This window comes from Hypanus sabinus, chromosome 15 (assembly GCF_030144855.1).
Source record: "Hypanus sabinus isolate sHypSab1 chromosome 15, sHypSab1.hap1, whole genome shotgun sequence".
Lineage (NCBI taxonomy): Eukaryota > Metazoa > Chordata > Chondrichthyes > Myliobatiformes > Dasyatidae > Hypanus > Hypanus sabinus.
The window spans coordinates 653,531-676,870 of record NC_082720.1 but is presented as its reverse complement, the minus strand read 5'-3'; the positions used below and the strand labels follow the sequence as shown (position 1 = coordinate 676,870).

The window sequence follows — 23,340 nt, the reverse complement described above, 5'->3', positions numbered from 1 at the left end:
GGTAATCAATAATCCATGACACCAGGGAAGCATCCACCTGCATCACTGTCAGCTTCTCACCCAGCAGAGCAGGGCGGATGGTGTTGAATGCACTGGAGAAGTCAAAAAACATGACCCTCACAGTGCTCGTGTCTTGTCCAGGTGGGCGTAGACACGGTTCAGCAGGTAGACGATGGCATCCTCAACTCCTAGTCGGGGCTGGTAGGTGAACTGGAGGGGGTCTAAGTGTGGCCTAACCATAGGCCGGAGCTGCTCTAGAACAAGTCTGTCCAGGGTCTTCATGATGTGGGAGGTCAATGTCACCGGTCTGTAGTCATTGGTGCCACTGGGGCACGGCACCTTCGGTACAGGAACGAGGCAGGATGTCTTCCACAGCACAGGAACCCTCTGGAGACTCAGGCTCAGGTTGAAGACATGGTGAAGTACTCCACATAGCTGGGGGGCACAGGCTTTGAGCACCCTGGGGCTGACACCATCCGGGCCAGCAGCCTTGCTTGGGTGGAGACGTTTCAGCTGTCTTCTCACCTGTTCAGCTGTGAAGCCCACAGTGATGGTTTCAGGTGAGGGAGGGGTGTAGTCATGAGAGCAGGGTGGGGGCTGTGAAGAGGGGTAGGAGGGGAGAGTGGAGTATGTGTTGGTTGGGGGCCGACAACAGATGAATCATGTGGGGAATGGGCAGGGGCCACAGTGTCAAATCTGTTGAAGAATAGGTTAAGTTAAACTTTTCCCGCTCTACTGGCTGACGTCACATGCCTGCACAGTCTTGGCTCTCTTTTACCCTGAGTAGTAAAATGCCTTTGCTCTGGAAATCCTTAGCCATTCCACTTGCAACCTTCTTGCTCCGAATGGAACACTCTAATTACTGTTCTCCATAAAGTATAAAAGTGTTTGTCTGAGCTGTAAGATTGAATCTATCTTCCAGACAATGACGTGCAGAGGTAGATTTCCCTTTCAAGTAAATAATAAAGTAATTTGTTGTATATTAGTAGACCTAGCTGGATGGTACATGACAGGATGAGGCTCTAATGAGAGTGAAAACATGGAAGATTCTGGTTTTTGCCGGAAGGTTGTGTGCAACATCAGCTTCCTTGGATTTTGCCAGAGAATCATTTGGAAAGACCTTGGGATAAGGAGCAAATACAACAGGTTTTAAGTAGGTGTGCTACAAGGTGCACATAACAAGCATTTTACCAGGATGACTGTTGAGCGAGTTTGGCCACCGTTTGAGGTAAAGATCTGTCAATCTGCTTGGAGCTGCAGTCAGGTTGAAAACTTCCTTCACTCACTGGAGGTACAAATGTTTCTCCTCTCAGATCTGAACTGTCCCAGAAAATCGGGCTATAAAACAAAGTTCTGATGATTAGTGTGAAGTTGTGGGTTGGGGTGATGATAATTTTGTTTCAGTGAGTGGAGTCAATGAACTCCACATGTTGTCTGAAGTTTCACAGTGTGATGGTGGAAGACCTCACTGTCTTTATGTGTGAGCTCTCAGCTGTTGGCTGTGGTATGATATAGGTCCAGAGCATAACTTTTTAGTCACAGAGAGCTACCACGTGGAAACAGACCCTTTAGCTCAGCGTCAGTGCCGACCATTTTCACCAAACCTACACCATTTCATTCTCCTCACATTTCCACCATTTCCCTACAGATTCTATAATTTACCTATATATTAGGGATAATTTATGTTTAATCCATGGTCCACACATATTTGGCATGTGGGAGGAAAGCAGAACCACTCAAGGGAAACCCATGTGGTCACAAGAAGAACTTGCAAAATCCTCAGGACATCAGGATTGAACCCAGGACTCTGAGACCATGAGTAGAGTCCTCTGGAAGGTCAGAGTAGACACGTAGCTGAAAGAGATGGGGAAGATTTTAAATGGTTTTTTCTTGTATCTGTATTTACTCGGAAGATGGACACAGTCTGTAGAAGTGAGGCAAAACAGCTGTGACATCATGGACTGTATAAAGATTACAGAGGAGGAACTGCTTGCTGCCCTGAGGCAAATTAGGGGGGATAAATCCCTAGGACCTGACAAGATATTCCTTTGGATGTCGTGGGAGGTGAGTGAAGTAATTGAGGAACTGAGGGCAAGATTGCTCCATTGGAGGGAAATGAGATTTGTTGTATTCTATGTGTAATCGAGACTTGGCTTACTCTTACCACACTTTGTACAGCTATCAGACTTGAAAGCCTCTCATTTCACAGGATGGACTGAACTGCTGATTTGGAAAAGGCAAAAAGTGGAGGTGTGTGTTATATGACAAATTCTCAGTGGTGCTCCAATGTGATAATTTTGTTTTCCCCCCAGCTTTGAACACCTAACAATCAAATGCCATCTATGTACCTGGAGAGTTATCTTCCATAATCCCGACTGTGGTTTACATACCATCAGTGGCCGATCATAATCAAGCTTTTGTGATACTGCATGATGTCGTCTCCAAACAAGAAACAGTTCATTCTGACGCATTGCAAATCATTGTTGGGGGCTTCATCCAGGCTTGTTTGAAGAAAATCTTGTCCAATTATATCAGCTTATAACTTGTAATACCAGAGGTCCAAACATGCTCTCACTGTTTTACTGAGAAAAGGAATGCCTACTGTTCCATGGTAAGACTGTATTTCAGTAAATTGGATCATTTAGCTGTACTCCTACCTGATGCAGGAAGAGGCAGTATTCAAGACTGATGTCCAAGAAAGTTGCAAGAGGTCCATGTACAATCTACAGAAAACCATCTCAGGGGTGAAGTGGCAATTATGGACTAAACTTGAATCGATGAAGGAAGCTCAACTGTTGTGGCAAGGTTTAAATGTTATCACCTCTGATTAAGTTAAAACAAATGACATTGGCAAAAACAGGGAATCACTTCCCGATAAGTACAATGCCTTCTATGCTCAGTTTGACCATCAAAACATGGAGGAAGCATCACGAACTCCCACTGCCCGTGATTTCAGTCTCCAAAGCCAACGTGCAAGCAGCCTTCAGGAAGATGAACCCATGAACAGCATCCAGCCCAGACAGGGTAACGGCTGAGTACTTAAGACCTGTGTTGATATACTGGCTAACACGAGGAGATCTGCAGATGCTGGAAATTCAAACAATAACACACACAAAATGCTGGTGAAACACAGCAGGCCAGGCAGCCTCTATAGGAGAAGCATTGTCGACGTTTCGGGCCGAGACCCTTCGTCAGGACTAACTGAAAGGAAAGATAGTAAGAGATTTGAAAGTAGTGGGGAGAGGGGGAAATGCAAAATGATAGAAGACCGGAGGGGGTGGGATGAAGCCAAGAGCTGGAAAGGTGATTGGCGAAAGTGATACAGAGCTGGAGAAGGGAAAGAATCATGGGACAGGAGGCCTAGAGAGAAAGAAAGGGGGGGAAGCACTAGAGGGAGATGGAGAACAGGCAAACAACTAAATATGTCAGGGATGGGGTAAGAAGGGGGGGAGGGGCATTAACGGAAGTTAGAGAAGTCAATGTTCATGCCATCAGGTTGGAGGCTACCCAGCTGGTATATAAGGTGTTGTTCCTCCAACCTGAGTTTGGATTCATTTTGACAATAGAGGAGGCTATGGAGAGACATATCAGAATAGGAATGGGACGCGGAATTAAAATGTGTGGCCACCGGGAGATTCTGCTTTCTCCGGCGGACCGAGTGTAGGTGTTTTGCGAAATGGTCTCCCAGTCTGCGTTGGGTCTCACCAATACAGAAAATTCCACACTGGCAGCACCGGACGCAGTATACCACACCAGCCAACTCACAGGTGAAGAGTCACCTCACCTGGAAGAACTGTCTGGGGCCCTGAATGGTGGTGAGGGAGGAAGTGTAAGGGCAGGTGTAGCACTTGTTCCGTTTACAAGGATAAGTGCCAGGAGGGAGATTGGTGGGAAGGGATGGGGGGGGTCGAGTGGACAAGGGAGTCATGTAGGGAGCGATCCCTGCGGAAAGCAGAAAGGAGGGGGGAGGGAAAGATGTGCTTGGTAGTGGGATCCTGTTGGAGGTGACGGAAGTTACAGAGAATTAAATGTTGGACCTGGAGGCTGGTGGGGTGGTAGGTAAAGACAAGGGGAACCCTATCCCGAGTGGGATCGCGGGTGGATGGGGTGAGGGCAGATGTGCGGGAAATGGGAGAGATGCGTTTGAGAGCAGAGTTGATGGTGCAGTGTGAGGTACCCACCTGCTTCAAGCAGACTTTGTTTACAGTGTACTGGTGCCTAGGAAGAACCTGGTAACCTGCCTCAATGCCCATCATCCAGTAGTAATTATATCCACAACGATGAAGTGTTTCGAGAGATTAGTGATGAAACATCTCAACTCCTGCCTGAGAGCTCCAATTTGCCTATTGGGGCAACAGCAGATGCCATCTCATTGGCTCTTAGCTCAGCGCTGGGTCAGCAAAGATGTATACATCAGGATGTTCTTCATCAGCTACAGCTTGGCATTCAGTACCATCATCCCCTTAAAAATTAATCATTAAGTTTCAAGACCTTAGCCTCAATACCTCCTTATGCAATTGGTTCATCAATTTCCTCACTTGCAGACCCCATTCAATTCAGATTGGCAACAACTTCTCCTCCACAATCTCCATCAGCACAGGTGCACCACAAGGCTGGGGGATTAGTCCTCTACTGTACTCTCTTTACATTTATGATTGGGTGGCTAAGCACAGCAACAATGCTGTTTTTAAGTTTGCTGGCAGCACCACTGTTAGAGGCTGAATCAAAGGTGCTGATGAATCAGCGTACAGGAGGGAGATTGAAAATCTGGCTGAGTGGTGTAACAGCAACAACCTCTTTCTCAGTGTGAGCAAGACCAAGGAGCTGATTATTGACCAGGAGGAGGAGAATGGTGGTCTATTAGCCAGTCCTCATCGGAGAATCAGAGGTAGAGAAGGTCAGCATTATTATTTCTTTCTTTTTATTTTTGCACATTAGTTTAAAGCCCAAGTTGGTGTGGTATTTCAATGATTCTATTATGATTATTATTCTATTATGGTCTTATTGAGTTTGCCCCCAAGAAAATGTATCTCAGGGTTGTATATAGTGACAAATATGTACTTTGATAATAAATTTACTTAACATCGAAATTGGAGGAGCTCTAGCAGAATTACTTAGAACATCATTTGCACTGGTCACATCACTAGAGGATTGAGGATAACCAACGTGGTGAACTGGATCAGCAAATTTGCGGATGACACCAGATTGGAGGTAAACTTGACAGCAAGGATGACTATCACTGTTTGCAGCAGGATTTGGACTAGTTGCAAAAATAGGCTGAGAAATGGCATATGGAATTTAATGTAGACATATATGAGGTGTTGCAACTTGGGAGTACAAACCAGGACAGGACTTACATGGTGAGTGGTAGAGCACTGAGGAGTATGGTAGAACAGAGGGATCAGAGAATACAGAGCAACAATTTCTTGAAAGTGAAGTCACAGGTAGATAGGCCCCTAGAAAGAGCTTTTAGCACATTGGTCTTCATAAATCAGAGTACAGGAGTTGGGATGTATATTGAAGTTGTATAAGATCTTGGTGAGGCCTGAGCTGGAATATTGTATAAAGTTCTGGTCAACCACACACAGGAAAGATAGCAATGAGATTGAAAGAATGCAGAGAAAATTTACAAGGATGCTTCCAGGACTTGAGGATCTGAGTTATAGACAAAGATTGTATAGGTTGGGACTTTATTCCCTGGAGTGTAGAAGATTGAAGGGAGATTTGATACGTATACAAAATTAAGAAGCAGTATCCATCGTAAGGATGCCCACCATCCAGGCAATGCTTTCTTCTCATTGCTGTCATTGGGAAGGAGGTACATGAGCTTTAGGTCCTATACCACCAGAACATAGAAATTTACAGCACATTACAGGCCTTTCGGCCCACAATGTTGTGCCAACTACTCTAAAAACTGCCTAGAATTTCCCTACCACATAGCCTTCTATTTTTCAAAGCTCTATGTACCAGGTTCAGGAACAGTTTATTCAACCTTCATGCTCCTGAACCAAAGTGGGTAACTTCATTCACCTCAACTCAGAACTGATTTCACATCCTATGAGCTAACTTTCAAAGACTTTACAACTCATGTTCTCAGTATTACTTGTTTTATTTATTTTTCCGTTTCCACAGTTTCTCTTCTTTGGCACATTGGCTGTTTGTTAGTCTTTGGTAAGGAATGTACCATGGTCAAGGTAGGGCTGGGGTTGATGACAGATGGGGGTGGGGTGGGGTGGCGGTGTTGAACTATGTATCTCAGACCGATGACCCAGGTAACTGGTGTTCGACCGTAAGCACTGAAGTGGTGATACTGGGACCCCACGTTTGAGCATTTCGGCATATGTTTTGAACAGAGGAGTGGGAGCACGTGACCACCCAATCCTCCCCACCATGCCCCCAGGGAGCGTGAAACCCTCCCCCTGACCTGTAGTCTCTCAGACTGTCGCTCCGCCCCCGCACCCTCACTGGTGGATACTGAGAGCTACCCAGTACCGGGTCCATGCGTTTCCTTCGTGGGGATCCGCAGAGAGGGTGAGCACCCCTGCCCAAAGACCAGGGGCCGGCGGGGAGCAGACACGCCGCTCGCTCCCTGCGTCAACCGGGCGGCGCTGACGGTTGCCCGAGCGATTCCACACCGAATAAACAGAGCGGCAGGCAAGGGCTCACCGGCACTGCACCTAGTCCAGGAGCGGCGGGCGGGAGTTCACTAGGTCGGACTCAGTGAGAGCGGATACGGTTCTCATCGGGACCAGCCGCAGAATAGGTGCGGTGGGCGGGGATTCACCGCGGTAAGGCTCGGACCGGACTGGACCGGGAGTAGGATCGTGGTGTGTGCAGCTGCCGCCGTCGAGGGAGCAGGGACGATGGGAGCGGTGATGGGGACATTGTCCCTCCCGACCAGACAGAGAAGACGTTCCCGAGGTAAGAGCTCGGTGCCGAAGCCTCATTAGGATGGAGAGCACGTTCTTACTGCCGAGCTTGGTGGGAGGGTGGGAGGAAGGAGGGGAACACGTACCCTCCCCCCTCGGAGAGGTATGCCCCGACTCGGTAAGTGGAAGAGTTCCCCAACCCTATCCTGGAGCCAGTGCGCTGTCCGCCCCCGGGTGCGGTGGTGGTATGATATGGGCCGTCCGCCTACAACCAGTGGGGTAGGTGTAGCAGCAGCGAGTGAACGGTCAGCGCTGGGTTGTATTGCAAAGGGTACTCATTAGAATTCAAAGAGCCCTCTCCAAATTATCTAAAGGCAAAATACGGGATATGCTGGAACGTGCTGAGATGGGTCACTGACTGCAATCCTGAACCCGTTCCTGTGTGGCTGCCAAGTGTTTACAATACCCAGTGCTTCGCACTACCCCGGGTCGCGGGGCCAAAGTTAATTATTTGTTTTTAAAAAGGACGTCATTCGAAACTTGGCAAAATGCAAGTTGCTATGCTCAGGCGATGCGGGCTGGCTGGATATCTGTGCCGGCTGAGTGTAGTCACAAGTTCAACACGCATTCTTGCAGTCTCCATTGTGTCCCGGGGACCATCGTGTTCTGTGCTCAAACACGCAAAGCGGCAGGTGGTACATCGAAGAATAAGGCCCTTTAGCCCACTGATCACCCTCCCGGCCATTTTACACTAATTTGACATGATATCAAGCAGTTGTGGTTGTTATTAGTCAAGAACAACCCGTACCAGTGAGTTTCAGCCTCACTGGTCCTCAGAGACACCAGCACCGGACCCGATCGCTCGCCTGCACTCCGTCTCAGCACCTGATTACGAGATCCCAGCCAAAACTCCAACTTCCCCAAGTCCCCTTCCTGAGTCCCGGAACAGGGAAACGCGCAGCGTAGAACGGTGCAAGGCAATACAGAAACCTGCAGTCTTTAACCGTGCAATGATGTTACATTAAGAGTGTACCAGGTTTTGCTGGTCAGGTGCATTTTGTTGAGATCGAAAGAGCATTTATTTATCGATTTAGTTCTTTAGAGATACAGCACTGAACAGGCCCTTCCAGCACACCAAGCCTGGCTGCCAGGCATTTTTTTAAATCCTGAAAATGATGTGGTGAAATATTTAAAACAGAACTTTCACAGGGCCAGTGAGTCTGGTGCAACCTTTGGAACCACTGGGCCTTGGATGGACATTTGGAGCTGTATTCAAACTTTTCTGTTGACTTTTGTTGAGTAGTCAAGTTAGGTCGTTTTTTTAAAGAATAATATATGATCTCTGTTTGATTTGGAGAATTGCATTTTAGAGGGTTGTCTGTGTGAGATGGTGGGGAGACACTGGGGGATGTGGTAAACACCAAGGAGAGATGTGAAAGGGAAAGAGCATAAGGATGAAATTTGAGGAGATAGCTTAAGTCTAGAACCAAAGGAAGCACAATGCAGAGGTGTGACCTGTAATTAGCTGGACTGCACATCATCTGTGGGAGATTGTCTAGCGGTGGAATCAGTTTTAATTATGAGACAGCTGGATCACATGAGTTATAGAGCACAGGCTACCCGAGCTTGTCCCATTTCCCGTTTGGCCTATAACTCTAAACATTCCTATCATGAATCTGCTGAAATATCTTTTAAACATTGTAATTATACTTGCCTCCAACACTTTGGCATCTCATCGCACAAATCCAACACCTTCTGTTTGAAGGAATTGCTCCTCAGTTCCCCTTTAATTTTTTCACCTCTCACCATAAACCTTTGCCTTCTAATTTGTAGACTCAACGACTGAAAAAACAGTCTTCCACCATATCAATGTCTTTCATGATTTTATAATCCTCTATAAGGTCTCCCCTCAACCTCTGCTTCAGGGGACAAAACTCCAGTGTTACCAGTCTTCCTTTATGACTCAATCTTCCAATGGCCAGTAATTTTCTCATGATTCTTTTCTGCATCCAATCCAGTTTAATAACATCCTTCCAATAGTGAGGTGAGCAGAGCAGCATTTAATACTCCCAAGCGTAGTCTCACTATTACATCCCAATACTTGTATTCAGTGCCCTGTCCAGTGATAGCAAACTTGCCAGCTGCTGTTTTCACCACCATGGATCATATGAGCTTTAGGATAACGGCTGGTTGTGGGAGCTTCAGGACCACATGTGAGTTTTGGAACCAAAGGTGGCTTGATGCAGAGAAGTGAGAAGCAAAAAGTGATGTTGTGGATTAGATCAGGCATAGGCAAGATTGTGAGTGCTGAGAGGTGTTTGTTAAGACAGAAATGTCTGATTTTTGCCATTTGACCTGAATTTGTTGAGGGAAAGCATATTGCCATGTGGAGGCAATTCAAAAGCACTGAAGCTTCTAGACACTAGAATACTACAGCATAGTACAGGCCCTAAGGCCCTCGATGTTGTGCTGACCCATATTTTTCTTTTAAAAAGTACTAAACCCACACTACCCCATAACCCTCTATTTTTCTTTCATCCATGTGACTGTCCAAGAGGCTCTTAAATACCCCTAATGTTTTAGCCTCCACCAACATCCCTGACAAGTCATTCCAGGCACCCACAACCCTTTGTGTTTTAAAAAAAAACACTTAGCCCTGATGCCTCCCCTAAATTTCCCTCCCTTAACTTTGTACATATGCCCTCTGATGTTTGCTATTCGTGCCCTGGGAAACAGGTACTGGCTATCCACCCTATCTATGCCTCTCATAATCTTGTAGACCTCTGTCAAGTCCCCTCTCATCCTTCTGTGCTCCAAAGAGAAAAGTCCCAGCTCTGCTAACCTTGCCTCATGAGACTTGTTTTCCCATCCGGGCAACATCCTGGTAAATCTACTCTGCACCCTCTCCATAGCTTGCATATCCTTCCTGTAATGAGGTGACCAGAACTGAACATAATAAAGTGTCGTCTCACCGGAGATTTGTAGAGTTGTAACATGACTTCTCTACTCTTGAATTCAATCCCCCTATTAATGAAGCCCATCATCCCATAGGTCTACTTAACTATCCTATCAACCTGTGTAGCGACCTTGAAGGATGTATGGATTTGAACCTCAAGGTCCCTCTGTTCATCCATATAACCATATAACAACTACAGCATGGAAACAGGTCATCTTGGCCCTTCTAGTCAGTGCCGAATGCTTACACTCACCTAGTCCCAGTGGCTCTCAATCAGCCCATAACCCTCCATTCCTTTCCTGTCCATATACCTATCCAATTTTACTATAAATGACAATACTACTGGAAGCTCATTACATACAGCTACCACTCTCTGAATAAAGAAATTCCCCCTCGTGCTACCCTTAAACTTTTGCCCTCTAACTCTCAAATCATGTCCTCTTGTTTGAATCTCTGCTACTCTCAATGGAAAAAGCCTATCCATGTCAACTCAATCTATCCCCCTCATAATTTTAAATACCTCCATCAAGTCCCCCCTCAACTTTCTACGCTCCAAAGAATAAAGACCTAACTTGTTCAACCTTTCCCTGTAACTTAGGTGCTGAAACCCAGGTAACATTCTGGTGAATCTTCTCTGTGCTCTCTCTATTTTGTTGATATCTTTCCTGTAAATCAGTGACCAGAACTGTACGCAATACTCCAAATTTGGCCTTACCAATGCCACACTCTTAAGTAACTGACCATTAACCCTGCACTCAGCCTTCTGGTTTGTCCTTCCAAAATGCATCACCTCACACGTAACAGGATTGAACTCCATCTGCCATTTTTCTGCCCAACTTTGCATCCTGTCTGTATCTTCTTGTAACCTTCGACAACCTACAGCTCCATCCACAACTCTTCCAATCTTCATGTCATCTGCAAACTTACCCATCCTTCTGCCTCCTCATCCAGGTCATTTATAAAAATCACGAAGAACAGGGGTCCCAGGACAGATCCTTGCGGCACTCCCCTAGTCACCGAGCTCCAAGCAGAATACTTTCCTTCCACTATTACTATTTGCTTTCTTCTTGTAAGCCATTTTTAAAATCCAAACAACCAAGGTTCCACTGATCCCATGCCTCATGACTTCCTGGATGAGTTTCTCGTGGGGGACCTTGTCAGAAGCTCTGAGATGTCATGGCAGGTGTGGGCCGAACATCAGCTCAGGAAGACGGGTGTGCAGAAATGGTTTATACTCATATGAAAGCTTCAAAAAGCCCAGAGTGGAAGAAGTAATTGTGATTTCCACCAAGAGTTTGTTAGGGCAAGAGCAAGGTGGTGTGAAAGCAAAGGTATGAAGATGGAGAACCTAAAGCAAATAAAAAGACACACGGGTGAACTTATTATGGGAACAAGGAAATGGCAGATGAGTTGAACAGGTACTTTGGATCTGTCTTCACTAGGGAAGATATAATCTCCCAGATGTAATAGTGGCCAGAGGACCTAGGGTAATGGAGGAACTGAAGGAAATTCACGAGGCAGAAAATGGTGTTGGGTAGGCTGATGGGACTGAAAGCTGATAAATCCCCAGGGCCTGATGGTCTGCATCCCAGGGTACTTAAGGAAGTGGCTCTAGAAATCGTGGACACATAGGTAATCACTTTCCAGTGGTTTATAGATTCAGGATCAGTTCCTGAGGATTGGAGGGTAGCTAATATTATCCCACTTTTTAAGAAAGTAGGGAGAGAAAACGGAATTATAGACCAGTTAGTCTGACATCAGAGGCGGGGAAGATGCTGGAGTCAATTATAGAAGATGAAATAGCGGCACATTTGGATAGCAGTAACAGGACTGGTCTAAGGCAGCATAGATTTACGAAGGGGTAATCATGCTTGACTAATATTCTAGAATTTTTTGAAGATGTAACTATGAAAATGGACAAGGGAGAGCCAGTGGATGTAGTGTACCTGGACTTTCAGAAAGCCTTTGATAATGTCCTACATAGGAGATTAGTGGGCAAAATTAACCTTGTTCATCAGTCACTGAAAGTAAGCATGTAGGTACAGCAGGCAGTGAAGAAAGCTAATGGAATGTTGACCTTCATAACAAGGGGAGTTGAGTATAGGAGCAAAGAGGTCCTGCAATTGTACAGGGCCCTGGTGAGACCACACCTGGAGTGTTGTGTGCAGTTTTGGTCTCCAAATTTGAGGAAGGACATTCTTGCTATTGAAGGAGTGCAGCGTAGGTTCACGAGGTTAATTCCCAGCATGGCGGGACTGTCATAAGTTGTAAGATTGGAGCAACTGGGTTTGTATACACTGGAATTTAGAAGGATGAGAGGGGATCTGATTGAAATATATAAGGTTATTAAGGGATTGGACACACTAGAGGCAGGTAACATGTTCCCGATGTTGGGAGAGACCAGAACCAGAGGCCACAGTTTAAGAATAAGGGGTAGGCCATTTAGAACAGAGTTGAGGAAAAACTTTTTTACCCAGAGAGTTGTGGATCTGTGGAATGCTCTGCCCCAGAAGGCCAATTCTCTGGATTTCAAGAAAAAGTTAGATAGAGCTCTTAAAGATAGCGGAGTCAAGGGATATGAGGAGAAGGCAGGAACGGGGTACTGATTGTGGATGATCAGCCATGATCACAGTGAATGGTGGTGCTGGCTTAGAAGGCCAAAAGGCCAACTCCTGCACCTATTGTCTGTTAAAAGAGAGATTCTCAAAACTGACCTTGTCGTATCTAGAAATGTCCCCAGTGTCGCAGTATCTAGGTAGGAACTTTGGAGCATAAATTGGGAATGGATCAAGAAAATGAACATTGGAAAGGTGAATGTTGTTTAGGGAGCACTTGCATAGGGCTCTGAATAGGTTTGTCACATTGTGGCAGGGAAAGGATGGTAGAATGAAGGAGCCATGGTTGACAAAAGATGTGGAATATCTTGTTAAGAGGAAGAAAGAAGTTCACTTAAAATTTAGGAAACAAGGATCAGACAGGGCTCTGGAGTTACAAGGTAGCTAGAAAGGAGCTGAAAAATGGACTTAGGAGAGCTAGAAGGGGGCATGAGTAGGATTAAGGAAAACCCAAAGCATTCTACAGATCTCTGAAGAACGGGAGGAAGATTAGAGTGAGGGTAGGGATAGAAGATGAAACATGCCTGGAGTTGGTGGAGACAGGAGATTTGTAATGAATACTTTGATGCAGTATTCACCAGTGAGAGGGGCATGACATTTGTGAGGGCTGCATAAAACAGGCTGTTACCTAGAACATGCTAGAACATCTTGCCATTAAGAAAGTTGATGTTGTGGAACTTTTGAAAGACATTAGGATGGATAAGACTCCAGGTCTGATGGGATATATCCCAAGTTATTACAGGAAGTGAGCGAGGGGTTGCTGCATGGCCTTTGCATCTTCACTGACCACAAGAGCGGTACCATTGTGGTTTATTCCTTTGATAAAGAAAGAGAGTTGGCATAACCCTGGGAATTATAGACTAGTGGCCTGTCAGTAGTAGGCAAGCTTTTGGAGAATATTCTTAGAGAAAGGATTACAGAGCATTTGGAGAAGCATTGTCTGATTAGGGTTAGTCAGCATGACCGTGAGGGGGAGCTCATGCCCCACCAGCCTCATTGAATTCTTTGAGCATGTTGAAGGTAGAGAAGTGGCTATGACGGATATGAATTGCAGTAAGGCATTTGATAAGGTTCCCCATGGTGGGCTCATTCAGAAAGTAAGGTGAATTAGGATCCAGAGTAATGTCTCTGTGGATTCAGAATTGGTAGAGTGTGGTTGGAGATGATTGAAGATTGGTGACCATTGGTTTTACTCAGGGATCTGTTCTGGAACACCTGCTCTCGGTGTGAGTTTTATAAATGACTTGGATGAGGAAATGGAAGGGTAATTTTGCAGTTGACATGAAGCTGATAGTGTTGAAGCTTAAGCATAAGGTGTCATAGTTTACAACAGGACAATGATAGGATGCAGAGCTGGGTTGAGAAGTAGCAGATGGAGTTCAACCGAGAGAGGTGTGAAATTATTCACATTGGAAGATCAAATTTGAAGGTGGAATCCAAGATTAATGGCATTATTCTTAGCTGGATGGAGGAATAAAGGTATCTTGGGGTATACATCCATAGATCCCTCAGGGTTGCTAATAGTAGTAAAGAAGTGTGGGAATTGGCCTTAATTAGTTGGGAGATTAAGTCCAAGAACCTTGAGGTAATGTAATATAACTGTGGTTTGGCCATACTTGGAATATTGTGTTCAGTTCTAGCTGCCTCATTTTGGAAGGATGTAAAAGCTTTAGAGAGGATGAAGAGAGTACCAGCAAGCTGCTCAGATTAAAGAGCAAAGGTTAAGCAAACCCGAGCTTTTCTCTTTGGAACAAAGGGAGATGTGTGGCAATTTTATAAAGGTGTACAATATGATAAGAGGCATAGATCAAGTGAATAGCCGGAGACTTTTTCTCGGGGTGGAAGTAGATAATACTAGGGATATAATTTAAGGTGATTGGAGGAAAGTAGAGGGGTTTTGTCAGAGGTAAATTTTTTTTACACAGAGTGATGAGTGTTTGGAATGCTCTAGTAGCAGTGGTGGTACAGGTCGACATATTAGGGACATTTAAGAAACTCTTAGATAGGCAGTTGGATGATAGAAAAATGGAGTGCTATGTAGGAGGGAAGAATTAGATTGATTTTAAAGTAGGTTAAAAGGTTGGCACAATACCATATACTAAAGGGCCTGTTCTCTAGTGTCCAATGTTCCGCTGCCCCTATTAGAGTGTAATTGTATTTGCTACATTAGGCAGAAATGTCAGCCTTGGATTGTATCACCAAATTGTAATGAATTAATAATCTGGAAGGAGGCTATTTGTTTCAATACTTCACCACGGTTGACCTAGAATTCCCCAGCCCAACCCAACTCCCTCAATGGGCAAGTAATCCAACAGTTTACACCACTGTTCGAATGTGGACAGGCCTACACCCTCAGGTATTGAGTTCTTGATCCCTAACAACTTCAGCTTCCTCTCCTCTCCTCAAAACTTTACACCAATTATTTAAATTCCACAGCAGCAGGTTTCTGAAGCTCAAATAGAACCCAACAGGTAATCTGCTGTGGAGATGCACGAGATTGCAATGCTGGAATCTGGAGCACACTGTAGCTGTGTCATCTATGTCATGGAGTCAAAACTCACCTTTCAAAGTAGAGAATTTGTATTATTAAATACAGAAATTTACTAAGAAAATATCAAAATAGGCATGCTAATATATTGACATTTATTTAATATAAAATTGAAGTTACACAGTAATATGTAAATTTATCCATCAAATAATGAGTTTAACATTGTAAAATGCCTATAGTGGTCTAATGATATAAACAGGCTTTCCTACTAAATATTAAAGAAATTAAAGACAACGACATAGCATGTATGATATTGAGGATCTCCTGATAATATAGTGTAACTTGTTGATCTGTGGAGTACCTGGTAAAAGCTCACCTGAATTTAATCAGAAATCTATATTGAGTGTGACAGACAATGCAGAGGTTAGAATGATTTGCGATTGAGAGCTTGCTTGAAAAGGTCTGCTTTCCATTGTTCAACCTTAGAGACTGTTGCAGAGTGAGGTGGATGGAGTTGCCCCTAGATGCTCACTTTACTCTGCTCCTGCTTTGTTTAATTTTTTTCATCTAATTTCATCTTCAGTCGCCTGATTATTTTTACATATTTTTGTAACTGAGGAATAAATAAAAGAAAGTCTCGTCAATTTTCTGGACTAGATGATAAACTTCCATTTTATCTTTTTTATAATTCTCAAAATCCTACTGTCTAAATGGAAAGAGAAGTGATTTAGAACATTTATCGGCATCATATTAAGTTCTTGATTGGTCAGGGTATGAAGGGATATGGGGAGAAGGCAGGAGATTGGGGCTGAGAGTAAAACTGAATCAGCCATGATGAAATGGCGCAGCAGACTCGATGAGCCAAATGGCCCAATTCTCTCCTCTATCTTATGGTCTTGTATGACTCGTCCTGAATTATGTAAACAACAAAGATTGCTTAATCAAACAATATATCTACAATGTTACTAAAATATTGCTGAAATATTAAATACAGAGCAGAAGCATCCTCCTCTCTACCCCGCAGTGACTTGCTCCCGGCCCATATTTCACCACCCAACCCAAAGATGCTCTTGATTCTTCCAAATCGACTGGGCACCCAGAGCAATCCAACCACACACAGACCAATTGTACGGCTATCAGAACTCCTCTGCCCGTAGGGAGCTTGCTAAAATGGCTCATAGTCTACTCACAGCCAGGCTGAGAGGCACAGTTCTTCCACCTGCTTTCTGTGCCTCAATGCAGCCAGTCAGCAGGGCCTCCAACAAATGGAGGCCTCTGTGGCAGTGAACCGGACACTGCTGGGACTGTGCATTTACCTCACTCACTTGGGTGCAAACTCTAGGAAGTGCTGATTGCTTTGCAGTTCCAACAGTCGTCCTGCTGATGGAGGCTTCTATCATTTGCAGACATGTGCCATGTGCTGGGGATTGTAATCTGGATATGCAAAGATTGCTGTGGATTACACCCCTGGGCAACTGCCGCAGTGTCAGATTATCTCGTTATCTCATGCTCTCATTATTTATTACTATCTATTTACATTTGCAATTACACTGTTGTTCACTCCAAGTGAGGTAAGGCCAGGTAAGCTCCTTTAATTAATTTAATTACCTTAGGAGTAGGTAATGGAGGCAGCTGGGGTAGTTGAGTGCTCTGTTTGCAGTATGTGGGAAGTCAGGATGAGCACAGCTGTCCCTGAAGACTACACCTGCAAAAGGTGCATCCAGCTGCAGCTCCTGACAAACCGTGTTAGGGAACTGGAGCTGGAGCTGGATGAACTTCGGATCATTTGGGAGGCAGAGGCAGAAATAGACAGGAGTTTCAGGGAGATAGTCACCCCTAGGAGTCAGGAGACAGGTAGCAGGGTGACTGTCAGGAGAGGGAAGGGGAATAGACAGGAAGAGCAGAGCACCCCTGTGGCCGTTCCCATCAACAATAAGTATACCGTTTTGGATACTGTTAGTGGGGACGACCTACCAGGGACAAGTTGCAGTGGTTGCGTTTCTGGCACCGAGACTGACCTCTCAGCTCAGAAGGGAAGGAGGGAAAAGAGGAGAGCAGTAGTGATAGGGGATTTGATAGTTAGTGGGACAGATAGGAGGTTCTGTGGAAGAGATCGAGAATCCCGGATGGTCTGTTGCCTCCCTGGTGCCAGGGTCCGCGATATCTCGGATCGAGTTCTCAGTATTCTCAAGAGGGAGGGTGAACAGCCGGATGCCATGGTCGTAGGGACCAATGACGTGGGTAGGAAGAGTGAGGAGGTCCTGAAAGGTGAGTTTAGGGAGCTAGGTGCCAAGTTAAAGGACAGGACCTCCAGGATAACAATCTCAGGATTGCTACCAGTGCCACGTGCAGGTGAGTTTAGAAATAGTAAGATAGTGCAGATCAACACATGGCTGAAGACATGGTGCAGGAGGGAGGGCTTCAGATTTATAGATAATTGGGCAGTTTTCCAGGGAAGGTGGGACCTGTTCTGGTGGGACGGTTTACATCTGAACTGGAGGGGGACAAATATTCTTGCAGGTAGGTTTGCTAGACAGGCTCCAGTGGATTTAAACTAGATATGAGGGGGGAGGGGAACCAGAGTGTAGGAACAGATGTATGGGAGAAGGAAGAAAAAGAAGACAGTAAAGTTCTTTGTACTGTTAGAGATAAACAGAGAGGAAGAGGTGGAGAATTTCTTAAATGCATTTATTTTAATGCTAGGAGCATTGTAAGAAAGATGGATGAGCGTAGAGCATGGATTGATACCTGGAAATATGATGTTGTAGCTATTAATGAAACATGGTTGCAGGATGGGTGTGATTGGCAACTAAATACTCCTGGATTTCGTTGCTTCAGGTGTGATAGAATTGGAGGGACAAGAGGGGGGGTGTTGCGTTGCTTGTCAGAGAAAATATTGCAGCAGTACTCTGACAGGATAGATTAGAGGGCTCGTTGAAGGAGGCTATTTGGATGGAATTGAGGAATGGGAAAGGTGTGGTAACATGTATAGGGGTGTATTGTAGACTACCTAATAGGGAGCGAGAATTGGTGGAGCAAATTTGCAAGGAGATAGCAGATATTTGTAGTAAGCACAGGGTTGTGATTGTGGGAGATTTTAATTTTCCACACATAGACTGGGAAGCCCATACTGTAAAAGGGATGGATGGTTTGGAGTTTGTAAAATGTGTGCAGGATAGTTTTTTGCAGCAATACATAGAGGTACCAACTAGAGAAGGGGCAGTGTTGGATCTTCTGTTAGAGAATGAAATAGGTCAGGTGACGGAGGTATGTGTTGGGGAGCACTTTGGGTCCAGTGATCACAATACCATTAGTTTCAGTATAATTATGGAGAAGGATAGGACTGAACCCAGGGTTGAGATTTTTGATTGGAGAAAGGCTAACTTTGAGGAGATGCGAAAGGACTTAGAAGGAGTGGATTGGGACAATTTGTTTTATGGGAAGGATATAATGGAGAAATGGCAGTCACTTAAAGGTGAAATTTTGAGGGTACAGATTCTTTATGTTCCTGTTGGGTTGAAAGGAAAGGTTAAAATTTTGAGAGAGCCATGGTTTTCAAGGGATATGGGAAACTTGGTTAGGAAAAAGAGAGATATCTACAATAAATGAGTATGGAGTAAATGAGGTGCTCGAGGAATATAAAGAAGGTACGAAGCATCTTAAGGAAGAAATTAGAAAAGCTAAAAGAAGATACGAGGTTGCTTTGGCAAGTAAGGTGAAAATAAATCCAAAGGGTTTCTACAGTTATATTAATAGCAAAAGGATAGTGAGGGATAAAATTGGTCCCTTAGAGAATCAGAGTGGACAGCTATGTGTGGAGCCAAAAGAGATGGGGGAGATTTTGAACAATTTCTTTTCTTCGGTATTCACTAAGGAGAAGGATATTGAATTGTGTAAGGTAAGTGAAACAAGTAGGGAAGTTATGGAAACTATGATGATTAAACAGGAGGAAGTACTGGCACTTTTAAGGAATATAAAAGTGGATAAATCTCTGGATCCTGACAGGATATTCCCTAGGACCTTGAGGGAAGTTAGTGTAGAAATAGCAGGGGCTCTGACAGAAATATTTCAAATGTCATTAGAAACGGGGATGGTGCCGGTGGATTGGCGTATTGCTCATGTCGTTCCATTGTTTAAAAAGGGTTCTAAGAGTAAACCTAGCAATTATAGGCCTGTAAGTTTGATGTCAGTGGTGGGTAAATTAATGGGAAGTATTCTTAGAGATGGCATATATAATTATCTGGATAGACAGGGTCTGATTAGGAACAGTCAACATGGATTTGTGCATGGAAGGTCATGTTTGACAAATCTTATAGAATTTTTTGAAGAGGTTGTGAGGAAAGTTGATGAGGGTAAAGCAGTGGATGTTGTCTATATGGACTTCAGTAAGGTCTTTGACAAGGTTCCACATGGAAGGTTAGTTAGGAAGGTTCAATCGTTAGGTATTAATATTGAAGTAGTAAAATGGATTCAAAAGTGGCTGGATGGGAGATGCCAGAGAGTAGTGGTGGATAACTGTTTGTCAGGTTGGAGGCCGGTGACTAGTGGTGTGCCTCAGGGATTTGTACTGGGTCCAATGTTGTTTGTCATATACATTAATGATCTGGATGATGGGGTGGTAAATTGTATTAGTAAGTATGCAGATGATACTAAGATAGGTGGCGTTGTGGATAATGAAGTAGGTTTTCAAAGTTTGCAGAGAGATTTAGGCCAGTTCGAAGAGTCGGCTGAACGATGGCAGATGGAGTTTAATGCTGATCAGTGTGAGGTGCTACAGTTTGGTAGGAATAATCCAAGTAGGACATGCATGGTAAATGGTAGGGCATTGAGGAATGCAGTAGAACAGATTGATCTAGGAATAATGGTGCATAGTTCCCTGAAAGTGGAATCTCATGTGGATAGGGTGGTGAAGAAAGCTTTTGGTATGTTGGCCTTTATAAATCAGACCACTGAGTCTAAGAGTTGGGATGTAATGTTAAAATTGTACAAGGCATTGGTAAGGCCGAATTTGGAGTATTGTGTACAGTTCTGGTTCCTGAATTATCAGAAAGATATCAACAAAATAGAGAGAGTACAGAGAAGATTTACTAGAATGTTACCTGAGTTTCAGCCCTAAGTTACAGGGAAAGTTTGAACAAGTTAGGTCTTTATTCATTGGAGCGTAGAAGGTTGAGGGGGGACTTGATCGAGGTATTTAAAATTATGAGGGGGATAGATAGAGTTGACGTGGATAGGCTTTTTCCATTAAGAGTAGGGGAGATTCAAACAAGAGGACATGATTTGAGAGTTAGGGGGCAAAAGTTTAAGGGTAACACGAGGGGGAATTTCTTTACTCAGAGTGGCAGCTGTGTGAAACGAGCTTCCAGTAAAAGTGGTAGAAGCAGGTTCAGTATTGTCATTTAAAGCAAAATTGGATAGGTATATGGACAGGAAAGGAATGGAGGGTTATGGGCTGAGTGCGGGTCAGTAGGACTAGGTGAGAGTAAGCGTTCGGCACGGACTAGAAGGGCTGAGATGGCCTGTTTCCGTGCTGTAATTGTTATATGGTTATATGGTTTTGGGTCGAAAACTTGGACCAGGACAATGATGTATGTACAAGTATACTTGGTCCCTTTGTACATCAACATTGCCTAATCTCTCACCACTATAAAGGAAACATTTGTTTTTGTTTCATTCACCAATTTGGACAACAAAATTTACGTAATGAAGCTCTGCCATAGTCTGCAGTTTGTCTGACTCCAATGAAGCCTTGTCATATCCTCACCTTGAAACAATCCCACCTAATCTTTTACAGGCTGTTGAAGATGCAACATCTGATCCCTCAGCAAATCAAGAGTAGGTGGTGAATCACTGCAGCCCAAGCTGATTCCACCAATTGTCATAGCTGCTAATCTGTAAGGAACCAGTCATTCCATTTATGGATAATGGTGGATAACTGCTGTTAATGGCCCCCAGCTTCTGAAGGGTGCCAAGTTCTGAGGCAATAAGTCCATTCTCTTCATCCCAGGAAGGTGAAAGGTGCCCATACAGTGGATGAGGTGTCACCTTCATAAACATGGTGCAGTGGACATTTTCACGGCCTATTGAGGACAGATAGATTTCCAAAAGATGTAGCTATATTAGTATAGAGTGTCGAGGAGATGTTACCTGGACTGGAGGGCATACCTTATGACAATAGGTTGAGTGTACTGGGCCTTTTTTCCTTGGAGCGACAGAGGATGAGAGGTGACCTGACAGAGGTGCACAGGCAGTCCCTGGGTTATGAACGAGTTCCGTTCCTGAGTCCATCTTTAAGTCAGATTTGTACATAAGTTGGAATGAGTACATCCTGTATTATTTTGTGTCAGTCAAACGTTTGTCTTAGTATATAGTATACTGTATATTTTACCTTTATGCATATAAAACACTTAAGAAACATATGTATTTCAATAATTAAACCACTGTTTGCTTAGTAATAATTGTAGCTTTCATCAGGGCAGGGCCTTTCACATACTGAATTATTCTCACTTTACCCTTTAAAATTGTTCCGACCGTTGACCGACTGTAGCCTAACGCTTTTCCAGTGACCGATGGTGTTTCACCTCTTGCCAATGGCTTTACTATTTTCGTTTTATTTTCAATCGTGATCGTTTTCTGTCAATGGAACAGAAACACCGTGGATTCAGCAGCAGCCATGGGCTGCAGGTCCTGAGCTCCCCGGGTCCTAAAGTCCACCCGCACTGAGACAGGTTAAATGGGACAAGTAGGGGCGGTGCTGACTGGAAAAGTGGGGAGGGTCAGGGTGAATCTTGCTGAGAAAAATTTAAGCCAAATGCAAAGTTACTCACACCACAGTGTTAACTGCAGCATGCTCTGACTTAAAATGGCGGATGGCGACAAATTTTTAATATAATAGTCTTTATGGCAGGCCGTTCATAAGTTGGATGTTCGTAATGCGGGGACTGCCTGTGTAAGATAATGAGGGGCATTGATCGAGTGGATAGACAGAGGCTTTTTCCCATGGCTGAAATGGCTTACCCAAGGGTGTATAGTTTTAAGGTGCTTGGAAATGGGTACTGAGGGGATGTCAGGGGTAAGTTTTTCACACAGAAAGTGGTGGGTATGTGGAATGCACTGCTGGTGACGGTGGTGGAAACGGATACAATAGGGTCTTTTAAGAGCCTCTTAGATAGGTACATAGAGCTTAGAAAAATAGATAGATGTACGCTAGGGAAATTCTGGGTAGTTTCTAGAGTTGGTTTCAGGTGGGAACAACATTGTCGGTTGAAGGACCTATAATGTGCTGTAAACTTCTATGTTCTGTGTTTTACCCTGTTACCAACCCATTCAGGCAATGTCACCTCAGTGCTGATGCCACCAAGTTCCTCTTGCTGAAAGATGTTGATGTCTCCACCCAGAGGTCTCTCTGTTACTGCTACTCTCGGATGTAGTCTGACATGGATGATCACTGACACATCAGCTGGGGTTGTTTCCTTGCCCATTTTCACCAAGTGCTGATAATCAGACATAATGGACAGCTGTTCGTATGGTTTGACAGTTTGCATAAATGACTCAAGCTTATTATTCAGATTTATATAGGTAACAGTTATATAGGCGACCGTGGTGGGTCTCATCAGCAAGAATGACGAGTCAGCTTACAGAGAGGAGGTGCAGTGGCTAACGGACTGGTGCAGAGCCAACAACCTGTCTCTGAATGTGAACAAAACAAAAGAGATAGTTGTTGACTTCAGGAGGGCATGGAGTGACCACTCTCCGCTGAACATCGTCGGCTCGTTGGTAGAGATCATAAAGAGCACCAAATTTCTTGGTGGTCACCTGACGGAGAGAAAAGTCCAGCTCCCAACCCCCATCCTCATCACATTCTACAGGGGTTGTATTGAGAGTGTTCTGAGCAACTGCATCACTGCCTGGTTCGGAAATTGTACCATCTCGGATCGCAAGACCCTGCAGCGGATAGTGAGGTCAGCTGAGATCATTGGGGTCTCTCTTCCTGCCATCACAGACATTTTCACTACAAGCTGCATCCGCAAAGGAAACGGCATTATGAAGGACACCATGCACCCCTCATACAATCTCTTCTCCCTCCTTCCGTCTGGGAAAAGGCTCCGAAGCATTCGGGCTCTCACAACTAGACTATGTAACAGTTTCTTCCCCCAAGCTATCAGACTCCTCAACACCCGAAGCCTGGACTGACACCTTGCCCTACTGTCCTGATTATTATTTATTGTAATGCCTGCACTGTTTTTGTGCACTTTATGCAGTCCAGTGTAGGTCTGTAGGCTAGTGTAGCTTTCTCTGTTATTTTTTTATTACGTAGTTCAGTCTAGTTTTTTGTACTGTGTCATGTAACACCATGGTCCTGAAAAACGTTGTCTCATTTTTACTATGTACTGTACCTGCAGTTATGGTTGA

The 23,340-nt window shown here is 44.5% G+C and overlaps 1 protein-coding gene across 1 annotated transcript in view; it reads left to right on the top strand.

Annotated features, from left to right (window-relative positions):
- Positions 1 to 6,480: 6,480 nt before the first annotated feature.
- The window catches only part of LOC132405280 (Kv channel-interacting protein 1-like), a 320,304-nt gene continuing 303,444 nt past the window's right edge, over positions 6,481 to 23,340 (top strand). Inside the window, exon 1 of the mRNA XM_059989963.1 lies at positions 6,481 to 6,921. Within this exon, the coding sequence (XP_059845946.1) occupies positions 6,864 to 6,921 (58 nt within the window). The 5' untranslated portion in view covers positions 6,481 to 6,863. The remainder of the gene's footprint in view (positions 6,922 to 23,340) is intronic.